This window comes from Dipodomys merriami, unplaced genomic scaffold (genome assembly GCF_024711535.1).
Source record: "Dipodomys merriami isolate MVZ:Mamm:240054 unplaced genomic scaffold, mDipMer1.0.p SCAF_19, whole genome shotgun sequence".
NCBI lineage: Eukaryota > Metazoa > Chordata > Mammalia > Rodentia > Heteromyidae > Dipodomys > Dipodomys merriami.
Window position 1 is genome coordinate 17801657 of NW_027203270.1, and position 16146 is coordinate 17817802.

Sequence of the window (16146 nt, forward strand, 5' to 3'; positions counted from 1 at the left end):
AGGCTCAAAGTAGCTGGGTGCTGGTGGCTCCTAGCTACTCAGGAGGATAAGATCTGAGGATCACAGTTCAAAGCCAGTCCAGGCAGGAAAGTCCATGAGACTCTTATCTCCAATAAACCACCAGAAAACCAGAAGTGGTGCTGTGGCTCAAGTGGTAGATTGCTCATCTTGAGCTGAAGAGCTCATGGACAGTGCCCAGGCCCAGAGTTCAAGCCCCACAACCGTCAAAAGAAAAGAAAAAAGAAAAGGCTGAAGGTGGCACTGTGGCTCAAGAGGTAGAGTGCTAGTCTTGAACAAAAGAAGCTCAGGCACCTAGGACCTGAGTTCAAGCCTCAAGACTGGCAAAAAAAAAAGAAAAAGAAAAACTCTACAAAAATAAAATAAAATAAATACAACCTGTACAGTGGTGGTCCATGCTTGTAATTCTAGCTACTCAGAAAGCCACAATCTGAGGGTTGTGGTTCAAAGCCAGACCAAGTAGGAAAGTTCATGAGACTATATCCAATTAGCCACCAAAAAACTGGAAGTAGATCTGTGACTCAAGTGGTGGAGCACTAGCCTTGAACACAAAAGCCCAGGGACAGTGCCCAGGCCCTGAGTTCAAGCCCCAACATTGGCTCTGAATGAATGAATAAATAAATGCAGACTCCACAGATGCACTTACCACCTAACATCTCCAATACTCATTTGTTTACAAGGGAGCAAACAAGCATGTCTTTTTTCAACTAATTGAATGAGGAAATAATGTATGATAAACAGTGAAGATTGCCAGGTGCTGGTGGCTCACTCCTGTAATCCTAGCTACTCAGGAGGCTGAGATCTAAGGATCACAGTTCTAAGCCAACCTGGGCAGAAAAGTCTGTGACACTCTTATTTCCAACTAACCACCAGAAAACAGGAAGTGGTGCTGTGGCTCAAAGTGGTAGAGTGCTAACCTTGAAACAAAGAGGCTCATCAACAGCACCCAGGGCCTGTGTTCAAGCCTCAGGACAGGCAAAAAAAAAAAAAGTCAAAGAAAAAGAGATAGAGCTGGGACAGTAACTTAGTGGTAGAGCACTTGCCTAGCATGCATGAAGCCCTGGGTTTGATATCTCAGTATCACATTAAACAGAAAAAGCCAGCAGTGGGGCTGTGGCTCAAGTGGTAGAGCACTAGCCTTGAGCACCAAGAGGCTCAAGGGCAGTGCCCAAGCCCAAGTTCAAGCTCCAGGACCAAAAAAAATGAAAGAGAAAAAGACACAGGGGAAGAGAAACTATTCTTTTTTTTTTTTTTTTTTGGTGGGGAGGTTAGTCATGGGGCTTGAACTCTGGGCCTGGGCGCTGTCCCTGTGCTCTTCAGCTCAAGGCAAGCACTCTACCACTTGAGCCACAGTGCTACTTCCAGTTTTCTGAGTGGTTTATTGGAGATAAGAGTCTCAAGACCTTTCCTGCTTAGGCTGGCTTTGAACCATGATCCTCAGATCTCAGCCTCCTGAGTAGCTAGGATTACAGGCGTGAGCCACCAGCACCTGTCTTCATACTTATTTTTTAGTGCATAAAGCATCTTAGAAAGGATATGTAAGAAACTAACATACACACAGCATCCACAAATAAAAAAAATACTACCACAGATTTTCTTTGGCAAGAAGAAATGGTACCTAGCAAATAAGAAGTAGCAATACTTCATATCCTCCCTTTTGCTCTTTTTTTTTCTTATGCCAGAACCTCAGTATTATTCCTGAACTTTCATACTCAAGACTACTGCTCTACCACTTGAACCACAGCTCCATCTCTGGTTTTTCAGTGGCTAATTGGAGATAAGAGTCTCAAGCCACAAAAAATAATAGATGAACAATGTGTCTGTGTGTGTGAGTGTGTGTATGTATGTGTGTATGTGCTCATACTAGGGTTTGAATTGAGGCCCTGGGAGCTGTCCCTGAGCATTTTCCACTCAAGAATGGAATTTTACCAATTAAGCCATTATTCCACTTCTAGTTTTTTAGTTGTTAATTGAAGATAAGAGTCTCAAGACTGGGGCTGGGAAGGTGGCTCAGTAGTAGAGCGCTTGCCTTGCACGCCTGAGGCCCTGGGTTCAATTCCTCAGCACCACATAAGCAAAAAGAAAAAAGCCGGAAGTGGCGCTATGGCTCAAGTGGTAGAGTACTATCCTTGAGCTGAAGAGCTAAGGGACAGCGCCCAGGCCCAGAGTTCAAGCCCCACGACCGGACTGCCCCCCCCAAAAAAAAAAGAAAGAGTCTCATGACTTCCCTGCACAAGCTGGCTTCAAACTGCAATCCTCAGATCTGAGCCTCCAGAGTAGCTAGGATTACATGAACCACCAGCTCTTGGCTAAACAACAAATTTACCATATAAAAGTTACCTATGCTTATTCTCAAGTAATAAACCCTCCTAAGGTTCCACATTTGCATTAAAAGAAAATGACCTTAATTTTTTCAATGTTAAAAATCAATTACCACATCCTAAAAGGTTACTATACTAGCCAAGCCCCACCTTACATATTTCAACTTCTACAACTATATAGCATAATCCCCAGCAATTTATTTTTACCTATTTAATCAATGTTGAGCAAGCCAACAAACAGCTTTATACCTCTAGCAAGGGGAGAATCATACACTTTGGTTACTTACCTGGCAGAGATCAGCATGTATTGAGGTCAGCTGATTTGTATTCATCTGCATCTTGTCTATGGCTTGCTTAAGGATGCCAATTCCTCGAAGGGGCTGTCAGAAATGACATCTCTTTCAGATAAGTTCTCAAAGATGGCAGCACAATGGATCTTAATGTTGTCACTTACAAATAAAAAATAACACTAATTGACAGGTTCTTTTAAATAGCAACACGAGGTTTCCATACTCTGTCAGGAAATGCCTGCCCTCATTAAGTCTGGAAATCTTTTCTTAAGTTGTTTCTAAGATATTTATATAATTCAATACCATATTTTAAATCAACAGCTTTCTAAAAAATAATAACTATCAATAATCAAAAACAAAATTACTTTCTCAATAATATATTTAAATCCAAAGAAAATTTTTCCACATCATTTATAATAAACATGACTCTAAATTTTTTTAGAAACTAAGTTCAAACATGCTGGTATGTTTTCCACAGGGCAATCTGGCCCTTCTCTAGTAGTAGATCACTACTAAATCTAAAATCACAAGTCACAGATGGTTTCTGTTTCCTACCCGTTATAAATAATAAGACTATTTTGCCAGATGCCAGTGACTCACACCTACAATCCTAGCTACTCAGAAGGTTAAGATCTGGAGATCAAGGTTCAAAGCCAGAGCTGACAGGGAAGTCAGTGAGTTTGTTATCTCCAATTAACTACCAAAAAAGCCAGAAATGGAGCTGTGGCTCTAGTGGTGAGAGTGCTAGCCTTCAGAAGAAAAGCTCAGAGATAGCACCAAGGTCCTCAGTTCAAACCCCACGACTGGCACAAAAAGAAAGAAAAGGAAAAGGAGAGAGAAGAGGAGAGGAGAGGAGAGGGCAGGCAGGAAGGAAGGAAGGGAGAGGGAGGGAGAGGAAGGGAGGAAGGAAATGAAGGAAAGAGAAAGAAAGAGAGACTGATTATCATGTGAGACACAATCAGTCTCTGGTCAGAAGATGAGATTATAAATTACTTATATGTTTTTCATAAAGACTTGGTGGCTGGGAATGTGGCTTACTCATAGAGTGCTTGCCTAGTATATATGAAGCCCTGGGTTTGATTCCTCAGTACCACATAAATAGAAAAAGCCAGAAGTAGTGTTGTGGCTTGAGTGGTAGAGCACTAGCCTTGAGCTGAGGAGCTCAGGGACAGACAGCATCCAGGCCTAGAGTTCAAGCCCCACAACCAACCAAAAAAAAAAGAAAGAAAGAAAAACCAGAAGTGGAGCTATGGCTCAATAGCAGAGGGCTAACCTTGAGCAAAAGAGCTCAGGAACAGCACCCAAGCCTAAAAGTTCAAGCTCCACAAACACACACACACACACACACACACACACACACACACACACACACACACACACACACACACACACACACACACACACACACACACACACACACACACACACACACACACACACACACACACACACACACACACACACACACACACACACACACACACCCGTATTAGAACAAACAAAAAGAGATCAGAGACAGCCAAGGCCCTGCATTTAAGCCCCAGAACCAGGGCACATACGCATGCACAGACACACATGCGCACATACACCCACACAAAAGTGAAAACATTTAACAGGATGTAGCATATTACAACAGAGAGAGTACTTCACTGGGAATAAAACCATTTGCCTCACACATACCAAACAAGTACCACTGAGCCAAACACCCGGCCCAGAATGGCAAATTCAAAAACAAACTATTAGTCATCTCTCTCCAGGCACTGACTCTCCTATGAACCACTAGTCATCCTTATATCAAAGGCTTGGGGTTTATTCAAGGAACCACATATACCAAGTGCTGGGATGCTGAGTACTAACTTGGAATCTTAATAAACTAGCTCACTATGTGAGTTAGATACATGTTATAACAAAACTATGAATACTTACACAACATTTCTTACCTGTTTCCTCTCCACAAGTGCATTTGTTAGCTGATGGCAAAGCCCAGCAACTAAATACAATAATAACAAAACATTGAAAATACAAATAATCATAAACGTAAAGCAAATCCAAACAAGGATAAAGTTATTTAGCTTACAAGTATCTGTTGCATATCGAATGTGTTCTCCATTACAAGTACTGATGAAAAGCTGAACCTGGGAGAACAATGTTTCGAAGTCAGGAACACTGGGCATAGAAAACTTCACAAACCTAGAATAGGGAGAAGAGAATCTAATTACCCTGATATTTCATAGGGTAAACTGTAGAAGCAACTTACAAATGAGGTCCTCCTGCTTTCAAAACTGTGAGATTAAAAAGGGCCAAAACTTTTAGCTGGGTGCCGGTGGCTCACGCCTGTAATCCTAGCTATTCAGGGGGCTGATATCTGAGGATCACGGTTCAAAGCCAGCCCGGGCAAGAAAATCCATGAGACACTTTTTTTTTTTTTTTTTTGGGTCTGGTCCTGGGCCTGGGCGCTGTCCCTCAGCTCTTCAGCTCAAGGCTAGTGCTCTACCACTTGAGCCACAGCGCCACTTCCGGCTTTTTTCTTTTTGCTTATGTGGTGCTGAGGAATCGAACCCAAGGCCTCATGCAAGCAAGGCAAGCACTCTACCACTGAGCCACCTTCCCAGCCCTCCATAAGAGTCTTATCTCCAATAAACCACTAGAAAACCAGAAGTGACACTATGGCTCAAGTGGTAGGGTGCTAGCCTTGAGCAGAAGAGCTCACAAACAAGGCACAATCCCTAAGTTCAAGCCCCAAGACCAACAACAAAAAGAAGGCCAACTTTTAGTCAGATGCAAGCAGGTGACCCTGAGTTTCAAGTGCCAACCAAAAAGAGACAACTTTCAAAATGAAAAGCTCCTTTAAATGCAACCATATACAGCTTATTGATATTTGTGAATAAAATGAATATAAATGTTTAACCAAAAAAAGCATTTATAATTTGGTTTTTAGGTTCAGTGTAGTCAGGACATTTCAGTAAAAATGAATTGCTGGGGGGGGATGGGGGGATGGAGATGGGAAGGGATGGGAAGGGGAAACAAAGGAGGAGGCAAAAAATGCTTGATAAGAAATGTACTCATTACCTTGCACATGTAATTGTAACCCCTCTGTACGGTATTTTCACAATAAAAAAGAAAAAAAAGAAAAATGAATTGCTGGGGCTGGGAAGGTGGCTCAGTGGTAGAGTGCTTCCTTGCATGCACAAGGCCCTGGGTTCGATTCCTCAGTACCACATAAGCAGAAAAAGCCAGAAGTGGCACTGTGGCTCAAGTGGTAGAGCTGAAGAGCTCAGGGACAGCATGCAGGCCCAGAGTTCAGGTCCCACAAGCAACAAAAAACAAGCAAACAAAAAGAATTGCTGGGCTGGGAATGTGGCTTAGTGGTAGAATGCTCATTAGCATACATAAAGCCCTGGGTCGATTCCTCAGTACAACAGATACAGAAAAAGCCAGAATTGGTACTGTGGCTCAAGTGGTAGAGTGCTAGCCTTGGGCAAAAAAAAGCTCAGGAACAATGCCCAGGCCCTGAGTTCAAATCCCAGGACTGGCAAAAAAAATGCTGAGTGTAACAGAAGTGAAGTTGATTGGAATACATGTTAAATGGACATGTAACAATGAAATGTAACAATATAATGTAACAATGAAATGTCCCCTGAAGTTGGACACCAGTGGCTCACTCCTACAATCTTAACTATTCAGGAGGTTATTATCTGAGGACTATGGTTCAAAGCCAGCCTGAGCAGACAAATTTAAGTGACTCTTATCTCCAATTATCCAACAAAAAGCTGGAAGTGAAGGTGTGAAGGTGTGGCTCACATGGTAGAGTCCCATCTTGAGTGAAAAAGTATGAGATTCTGATTTCAAGACTCAGTACCCCCACCCCCACCATAAAAAAAAAATCACCCCAAACACATAGTTCGTGGGCACCAGTGGCTTATACTTATAATCCTAGCTACTCAGGAGGATGAAATTTGGAGGTTTGTGGTTCAAAGACAACCCTGCAGAAAGTCTGAGAGATTCCATCTCCAATTAACTAATTTAAAAGGTAGAGCTCCAGGGCTGGGAAGGTGGCTCAGTGGTAGAGAGCTTGCCTTGCATGCATGAGGCCCATATAGGCACCACATAAGCACCTCAGCACCACAAAAGCCGGAAGTGGTGCTGTGGCTCAAGTGGTAGAGCGCTAGCCTTTATCTGAAGAGCTGAGGGACACTGCCCAGGCCCAGAGTTCAAGCCCCACGACTGGCAAAAAAAAAAAATAATAAATAAGGTAGAGCTCCAGGCATGAGCAAGAAAGCTGAGTAAAAATGCAAGGCCAGCCAAGTACTGGTGGCTCATACCTGTAATCCTAGCTATATAAGAGGCTGAGATCACAGGATCACAGCTCAAAGGCAGCCTTGGGCATGAAAGTCTGTGAGGCTCTTATCTCCAATTAACCATCAGAAAACCAAAAGTGGTGCTGTGGCTCAAGTGGTAGAGATACCCTTGAGCACAAAGAGACCCAGGGACAGCACCCAGGCCCTGAGTTCAAGCCCCAAGACTGGCAAAAAAAAAAAAAAATGGCAAGGCCCTGAGTTCAATCCCAGTACCATCACCATTCCTTACACATATACACATACACACACTCAATTTAACAAGGGCTGGAAATGTTACTTAGGTGGCAGAGTACATGGCTAGTAAACATGAATCCCTGAGTTCAAACTCCAGAACCACGACCACCAACAACAAAAAATTGTCCTGCTTTGAGGAAAAAGTACTGAGGTAGCCAGCGGTGACATTATAGACTGGCAGAAAGTTGGGGCTCAGGCCAAATATACTGGAGCCAGGAAGTCAGGTGATACTGTAGTCTAGTTAAGGGATAGAGGGGGCAGAACTAGCTGATAGGCAAGACTCAAAGGAGAGGGGTAGGGAAAAAAGGGAGGACTCAGATGGGTCTCTTTTACGTAATTGAGCAGATGATGCTATCCTTTGTCATAAGAAAGGGGCTGCAAGGGAGAAAGCACTAGGGTACCACTAGGGCATTCAAAACCCATGTCAGAACAAATGATCCCCCTACATCTTTCACTTTGACATCTTCTATCTATACAGTATTATCTAACTTGACAATGCCAGCTTGTATTTCCAATTATACTTTGGAGTTCACAATAGGTCAGTAAGGCACTGTGATTTCCATTATATAAATAAAAACATGAAGTTCAACTGGGCAGCAGTGGCTGATGCTTATAATCCTAGCTACTCAGGGGGCTGAGATCTGAGAATTGTGGTTCAAAGCCAACCCAGGCAGGAAAGTCCATGAGACTCTTATCTCCAATTAACTACCAGAAAACCAGAAGTGGCACTATATAGTTCAAGTGGTAGAGAGCTTGCCTTAAGCTGGAAAGCTCAGGAATAGCACCCAAGCCCAGAGTTCAAGCCCAATGACCAACAAAAACAACAACAAAAAATAATTTTAAACATTTTAAAATGAGGACTGGGAAGGTGGCTCAGTGGTAGAGTGCTTGCCTCACATGCATGAGGCCCTAGGTTTGATTCCTCAGCACCACATAAGCAGAAAAAGACACAAGTAGTGCTGTGGCTCAAGTGGTAGAGCACTAGCCTTGAGCTGAAGAGCTGAGGGACAGCGCCCGCCCTGGCCCAGAGGAGTTCAGGCACTACAACTGACCAAAAAAAAAAAAAAAATGAAGTTCATGCCTTATACCTTGTAACTGGAAGACAGCAGATTTTTTTTTGGGTCCGGTCCTGGGGCCTGAACCTGGGCCTGGGCACTGTCCCTCAGCTCTTCAGCTCAAGGTAGGGCTCTACCACTTGAGCCACAGCACCACTTCCGGCTTTTATCTTGCTTATGTGGTGCTGAGGAATCGAACACAGGGCCTCAGGCATGCAAGGCAAGCGCTCTACCACTGAGCTACCTTCCCAGCCCCAAGACAGCAGATTTAAACACAAGATAATTGTCACAAGTTGAGGCTTTTTTTTTTTGCCAGTCCTGGGACTTAACTTTGGGCCTGGGCACTATCCCTGTTCCTGAACTTCTTTTGCTCAAGGCTAGCACTTCCAGCTTTTTCTTTTTTTTTTTTTTTTAAACTGTATTTTTTTTGTCTTTTCTTTTTTGGTACTGGGGATCGAACCCAGGACGTTGCACTTGCTAGGCAAGCGCTTTGCCACTGAGCTACATCCCAGCCCACTTCCAGCTTTTTCTGTGTATGTGCTACTGAGGAATCCAACCCAGGGTGCTTCATGCATGCAAGGCAAGCACTCTACCACTAAGCCACATTCCCAGCCCAAATTCAGGCTTCTTTCCCTGTAATATCCACTATAATGGTAAAAGGACTTATAACTTCAAAATATTTCCATAGAAATGATATCACTATCTGCCACCATATTTCAAGCTATAATATTATAACCGAGGGAAAAAAGAATTCTACTGTCAATTACACAAGTTATAAGGAAGCCTAGTTGAACTAGGTCTATTTAATTTCATCTGTTTAATTTTTTTTTTTTTTTTTTTTTTTTTTTTTTTTGGCCAATTGTGGGGCCTGAACTCTGGGCCTGGGCACTGTACTTCAGCTCTTCAGCTCAAGTCTAGCACTCTACCATTTGAGCCACAGCACCATTTCGGCTTTTTCTGCTTATGTGGTGCTGAGGAATCGAACCCAGGGCCTCATGAATTCAAGCAAGCAAGCACTCTTCCACTGAGCCACCTTCCCAGACCCCTTTTATTAAATTTATTTGAAAATCTGTGCCATCATTTTTACAAACTAGCACATCATTCAATGTATTCCACCATGTCCACCATCACTTTTCCCGTTTGCTTTCTAGGTAAAAAAATGTGTAGTACAATTGGTAGGTGCTAGAGGCTCATGCTTGCAATTTTACTCAGGAGGTTGAGACCCAGAACATTTCTGTTCAAAACCATCCCAGGAAGAAAAGTCCATGAAACTCCATCTAAAAATAACCAGCAGCTGGGCACTGGTGGCTCTGGCCTGTAATCCTAGCTACTCAAGAAACTGAGATCTGAGGATTGCAGTTCAAAGTCAGCCTGGGCAGGAAAGTTCGTGAGACTCTTATTTCCAACAAATCACTCAGAAAACCAGAAGTAGTATTGTGGCTCAAGTGGTAGAGCGCTAGCCTTGAGCTGAAGAGCTGAGGGACAGCACCCAGGCCGAGTTCAAGTCCCAGGACTAACAAGAAAAAAAAAATTACCACCAAAAAGCAGGGCTAGATGTATGACTCAAGTGTCAGAGCAACAGCAGAGCAAGAACAATGCCTTGAGTTAAAATACCAGTACCAATAACAACAATAACAACAAACAAAAACCTATGGATTTCATTAATAAAAGAACTCCAGGGGCTGGGAAGGTGGCTAAGTGGTAGAACGCTTGCCTTGCATGCAAGGAAGTGGCGCTGTGGCTCAAGTGGTAGAGCGCTAGCCTTGAGCTGAAGAGCTGAGGGACAGCGCCCAAGCCCAGAGTTCAGGCCCCACAACTGGACCAAAAAAAAAAAAGCTCAGGGGCAGCACCCGCACCCAGGTTCCTGGCACACACAAAAAAAACATATTTCAATAAATGAAAGCTGTAGCTATAGTATCTACAACTGAGATAGCTAATTTATTTTTTAATAATTTTCAAAATATGTATAAACAAATGAATCAAATCACAAAAAATTGTAAAACTATTATGACTATAGTTTTATAAAAGTTTAATATTGTATACAATACTTTACTTTCTACACACACATACACACACAGGTACAGAATGTTCAGTTTAACAAGCATGAAACTAAAAGAAAATGACCCTTACAAAACAGCAAGGACGCCCAAGGAGTGTTCTTGTACATCCAGAGCCCCAAGCACAGTGTCCAGATGGGACAAATTCTTCGCAAGGAGTTCCCCGCTCTTGTTGATCAGTTCGCAAAGCTGGGTCATTTGCCCTGCAAAACAGGAATGATAGCAATCAGTCACAGTACTAGCCCAACTAAAGGAACAATAATCAGACTTTGTGCTTAAAGCTGAAATGCCTAAAAATGATTTCTTATGTCTCGTTCCCTTCAGTTGAAGACTGGAAGAAACAAAGAAGTAAAACTATCCATATATGCCTTAGAACTAATCAAGAGATGATACCAGACCCTGTTTCTCTCTAGACTCTAGAAGTTTCTCCTTTTCCTCTAGTCTTCTTTCCAGTCCCTCAAGCCAGAAATATATACATTACTGTTACCACCTCCTTCTTCTCATTCATTATACCCAAAAGGTCACCAAATATGACTTAATTTTACCCCCTAAATCTTTTAGCTGTATTCCTTTCTTCTCTCTCTCTCTCTTTTGGGGGGGGTCCGGTCGTGGGGCCTGAACTCTGGGCCTGGGTGCTGTCCCTCAGCTCTTCAACTCAAGGCTAACGCTCTACCACTTGAGCCACAGCACTACTTCTGGCTTTTTTCTTTTTGCTTATGTGGTGCTGAGGAATCAAATCCAGGGCCTCATGCATGCAAGGCAAGTGCTCTACCACTGAGCCACCTTCCCAGCCATCCTTTCTCTCTCTTGCCTTAATTTAGATTTCATCATTTCTTGTCTAGAGTATATCATCTTTTTTTTTTTTTTTTTTTTTTTGTCGGTCGTGGGGCTTGAACTCTGGGCCTGAGCGCTGTCCCTCAGCTCTTCAGCTCAAGGCGAGCGCTCTACCACTTGAGCTACAGCGCCACTTCCTAGAGTATATCATAAATCTTCTAATAGTATGTCTATTTCCATCTTTCCTCCAACCTATACTTCATACTGGTACTGACCAATCTTTCTAAGATGAAATAGAGAAGGGTGCTAGTAGCTCACACCTATAATCCTAGCTACTCAGAAGGTAAAGGTCTGAAGACTGAGGTACAAAATCAGCCCAGGTAGGAAAGTTGCTGAGATTGTCATCTCCAAATGCCTGAGGTAGAGGTATGGCTCAAGTGGAGTGTCAACCTTAAGCAAAAAAGCTAAGGTACAGTACCCAGGCCTCTTAGTTCAGGTGGGGGGGGGAGAAAGAGAGGAGAGAGAGGGGGAGAGGAATAGAGGGGGAGAAGCAGAGAGAAGAAGAGAGGAGGAGAAGCAGAGAGGAGAGAGAGGGAGAAGCAGAGAGAGGGAGGGGGAGAGGGGGAGAGAAGGAGGGGGAGGGAGAGGGAGATGGGGGAGGGAGAGGGAAATGGGGAGGGAGAGGGGGAGGAGAGAGAGGGAGAGGGAAAGGGAGAGGGGGAGGGAGAGGGAGAGGGAGAGGGAGAGGGAGAGGGAGAGGGAGAGGGAGAGGGAGAGGGAGAGGGAGAGGGAGAGGGAGAGGGAGAGGGAGAGAGAGAGGGAGAGAAGTGAAATTAAATGAAACTCAGCTAAATTACTCCAGTGGCTTTAAGAAATCTAAATGCCATCTGATGCCAGTGGCTCATGCCTGTAACTACTCAGGAGGCTGAGATCTCAGGATCACAGTTCCAAGTCAGCCTGGGCAGGAAAGTCCATGAGACTCCTATCTCCAATAAACCACCAGAAAACTGGAAGTGATGCTATGGCTCAAGTGGTAGGGCACTAGCCTTGAGCTGAATAGCTGAGGGACAGAACCCAGGCCCAGAGTTCAAGCCCCACAACCAGGAAGGAGGGGAGGGGAGAAAGAAGAAAGGAAGGTAATCTAAATGCCTCACCATGCTTCACATGGCTTACAAAGGCCCTTCAGTAACTGGTCCCCTGCCACTTTTCCACTCTTACATCCTTCTACTACCCCTCTTGGGTCACATCAAGGTCCAGCCTTCTCCTCCTCTATTCCACACTTAACAATCACCTAAGGCCTCCTCTGAGCCTCACTTGACCCTCTCATCCCTATGATTATACTAGACACCTGCCCTTTCTGTGCCCATTTTTGCAAACATAGAATTGTGGTGGTAAGGTAACTGAAAGTAAATTCAAGACAGTCCTGTTTATGTAGTTCCAGAATATAGTGCCTATTGCTTGTTGAATTAATCTAACCGACTCATTGGTCTTCTCTATATCACAACCTATGCTTTACCAACAAAGGCAAAGAGCCTAATTAGTCCTGAATTAGTACTTTAAGATCTATTTTGATGTTATTCTGGTGACTGGCAGACACTCTAGTGGCTAGTAGATGTATATGACTAAGGGTCAATTCATGGGCATTAGAGTTTCCCCCTTCCATATTTCTACTTTTCCATTTCTATTTTCTTTTATTTAGATAAATTTCTATTGTGTTTATTTTTGCCAGTCCTGGGGCTTGAACTCAGGGCTTGGGTATTGTCCCTGAACTTTTTTTTTTTTTGGTCAGTTGTGGGGCCTGAACTCTGGGCCAGGGCTCTGTCCCTCAGCTCTTCGGCTCAAGGCTAACACTCTATGACTTGAGCCACAGCGCCACTTCTGGCTTTTTCTGCTTATATGGTGCTAAGGAACTGAACCCAGGGCCTCATGCATGCGATGCAAACACTCTTCCACTGAGCCACCATCCCAGTCCTTAAATTACATTTTTAAATTCAGTGTTTTATGAAAAACATTGTTATTACATGCACTACAAAACAAATTAAATTTCTCCTGAGCTAATACCAACTCACCATTTTACTTTAGAATATAGTAGTAGAATGAAATAGCTTCTTCCCGTTGAATTTACACTTTTGTTTAACACACTGCTCTATAACAATTTGAAACACCTAGAAATGTTCATTCCAGTCAATGATATGTGGAATTAATTATATGTGGAATTGAATCTTACAATGAAAACTAGGACACTATGGAAGCACAAGACAGCTAACAAGTGCAAGGCCAATGGAAGAGTCAAAAGTATATGTCATATATGTGAACCCAGTGAGAAATGTGTAGTGAAATTTTCTCTAATCAGTGAATACTGGAAATAACATTCTCTTTACTTTAGGTGCACATTAGAAAATCCTTATTTCTGCAGGCCCCAGTAGCTCACTTCTATAATGCTAGCTACTCAGAAGGCTGAGATCTGAGGATCCTGGTTCAAAGCCAGCACAGGAAGGTCTATGAGACACTTATCTCCACCAAACAGCTGAAAGTGGAACTGTGGCTCCAGTAACAGAGCACTAGTCTAAGCCAAAAAGTTCAGGGACAGTGCCTATGCTCTGAGTTTAAGCCCCAGAACTGGCACAAAAAAAGGAAGGAAGGAAGGAAGGAAGGAAGGAAGGAAGGAAGGAAGGAAGGAAGGAAGGAAGGAAGGAAGGAAGGAAGGAAGGAAGGAAGGAAGGAAGGAAGGAAGGAAGGAAGGAAACAAAGAAGCAAAGAAGCAAGGAAGCAAGCAAGCAAGCAAACAAACAAGCAAGCAAGCAAAAAGCCGGGTGGGGCTGGGAAGGTAGCACAGTGTAGAGCACTTGCCTTGCATGCCTGAGACCCTGGGTTTGATTCCTCAGCACCACATAAGCAAAAAGAAAAAAAGCCGGAAGTGGCGCTGTGGCTCAAGTGGTAGAGCGCTAGCCTTGAGCTGAAGAGCTGAGAGTTCAGGGCCCACGACCAGACCCCCCCAAAAAAAAAGCCGGGTGCCTTTGGCTCAGGCCTGTAATCCTAGCTACTCAGGAGGCTGAGATCTGAGGATCACAATTCAAAGCCAGCCCAGGCAGGAAAGTCCCTAAGACTCTTACCTCAAAAAGACCACTCAGGGGCTGGGAAGGTGGCTCAGTGGTAGAGTGCTTGCCTTGCATGCATGAGGCCCTAGGCTGGATTCCTCAGCACCACATAAGCAGAAAAAGCCGGAAGTGGGGCTGACACTCAAGTGGTAGAGTGCTAGCCTTCAGCTGAAGAGCTGAGGGACAGCACCCAGGCCCAGAGTTCAGGCCTACAAACGACCAAAAAAAAGAAAACCAGAAAACCAGAAGTGGCACTGTGGCTCAAGTGGTAGAATACTAGCCTTGAGCTGAAGAGCTAGGGACAGCGCCCAGGCCCAGAGTTCAGGGCGAGAGAGAGAGAGAGAGAGAGAGAGAGAGAGAGAGAGAGAGAGAGAGAGAGAGAGAGAGAGAGAGAGAGAGAGAGAGAGAGAGAGAGAGAGAGAGAGAGAGGGAGAGAGAGGGAGAGAGAGGGAGAGAGAGGGAGAGAGAGGGAGAGAGAGGAGAGAGAGAGAGAGAGAGAGAGAGAGAGAGAGAGAGAGAGAATTTAAAATGCTCACAGAAGTTAAATGAGATTCCAACCTCAATCTTCTAGTCATATTACAACTCAGAAAGCAGAAATTATTTATGGTACAAATGACAACTGTGTCTTCATTACTAAACACATGCAAGCCTGGGCAGAGAGGGTGGCCCAGGTAGTAGAGTATCTAACAAGCTAGGCCGAATTCAAACCCCAGTACTGCCAAAACAGACAAAAAAAGGTAAGCCTGTATTTGATCTGTAAACTTCGTTTGTATCAAAAGGAAGGGAAGATAGAACCATTATTTACTAAGCCTGGATTCCTACAGTCAAGGACTCATACTAGAACAGTATGGCAGACACAAAAACATCTCCTTTCTACAAATGAAGATGGGACTCAAAGTGATTAAAGGTGACTTATCCAAGGTCATACAGCTTTAGGACTTTACAACTAATGGTTGTGAATAACTTGCAGCGGTACCGATTTTATCACAAATCATAGGCCCCGAGTATTTTTAGTTTGTCCATTCAATCCCCCGAACGTCATATAATAGGGTTTTATTTGCTGATGAAGAAACCGAAGCACATAGTTAAAGGGACCGACACAGCTAATATCAATGACTTCGACGTCAAGATGCTGTGTATTAGGATAATGAGATGATTTAGCCAAACAGCATGAAAACTAAGGGTCAGGAGCCAAGGTAACAATTCTATCCCCTAGAAATGAAGTTCTACAAGCGAGAGCTCCCTTGCCATTATCCTGCAAGTCCAAAACAGGCAAGCGTGAGCCAGCCCAGGGCCGAGAGTCCAGCCAAGGAGAGCCTCCAACAAGGAGCCCAAAAAGGACTCGCCTCCTGCCGGCTCCCAGAGGCCTAGGCTAGGGGCGGCCAGGCCGCCCAAGACGGACAGGGTGCTGCACCAATCACCGAAGAGAACAGGAGACGGGCGAACCAATACGAGCTCAGGAAAAGGCCTAACGGAAGTCACGCCCCAAACTGTCAAGCGGAGCGCCGGTGGCTGGGGCCCGGGCCGGGGAGGGGAGGGGGGGCGGGGAAGGAGTGTCCCGAGGGCCCGAAGGCGGGGAGGCTGGCGAGCGGCGACAAGGCTGAGGGCCCGGGTCAGGGTGGTGCTCACGCCCGGCCGCGTTCCCTCCCGCCCGGGTCTAAGCTCCGCCACCTTGAGCCCCTCAGGAGAAGAGGTTTAGTCTATGAAGGCGGTCCCGGCCGTCCGCGCTGGTGCCTGGGGATGCAGGCCCAACCTCAGGGTCCACCCAGGCCCAGTTCTGCGACAGCCCAGGGCCTTACCTTGAGCTGAGAGCTGTCGGACACTGTTCACGAACTGCTCCAGGGCAGACGCCATGTTTTCCCGCAGGCGGCCCGAGCGGCAGGAGCAGCTCGCGCGGGAAAAGGCGGCCGCTCTGGGAGGAGGGGCCGCAGCGATACACTG

General features: G+C 44.7%; 1 protein-coding gene across 1 annotated transcript in view; it reads right to left on the reverse strand.

Annotated features, from left to right (window-relative positions):
- The window catches only part of Cops3 (COP9 signalosome subunit 3), a 35354-nt gene extending 19208 nt beyond the window's left edge, over nucleotides 1-16146 (reverse strand). The window contains exons 1-5 of the mRNA XM_070027543.1: nucleotides 16005-16146; nucleotides 10407-10536; nucleotides 4707-4819; nucleotides 4570-4619; nucleotides 2627-2719 (exon numbers count right to left, since the gene is read on the reverse strand). Of these exons, the coding sequence (XP_069883644.1) occupies nucleotides 2627-2719; nucleotides 4570-4619; nucleotides 4707-4819; nucleotides 10407-10536; nucleotides 16005-16059 (441 nt within the window). The 5' untranslated portion in view covers nucleotides 16060-16146. The remainder of the gene's footprint in view (nucleotides 1-2626; nucleotides 2720-4569; nucleotides 4620-4706; nucleotides 4820-10406; nucleotides 10537-16004) is intronic.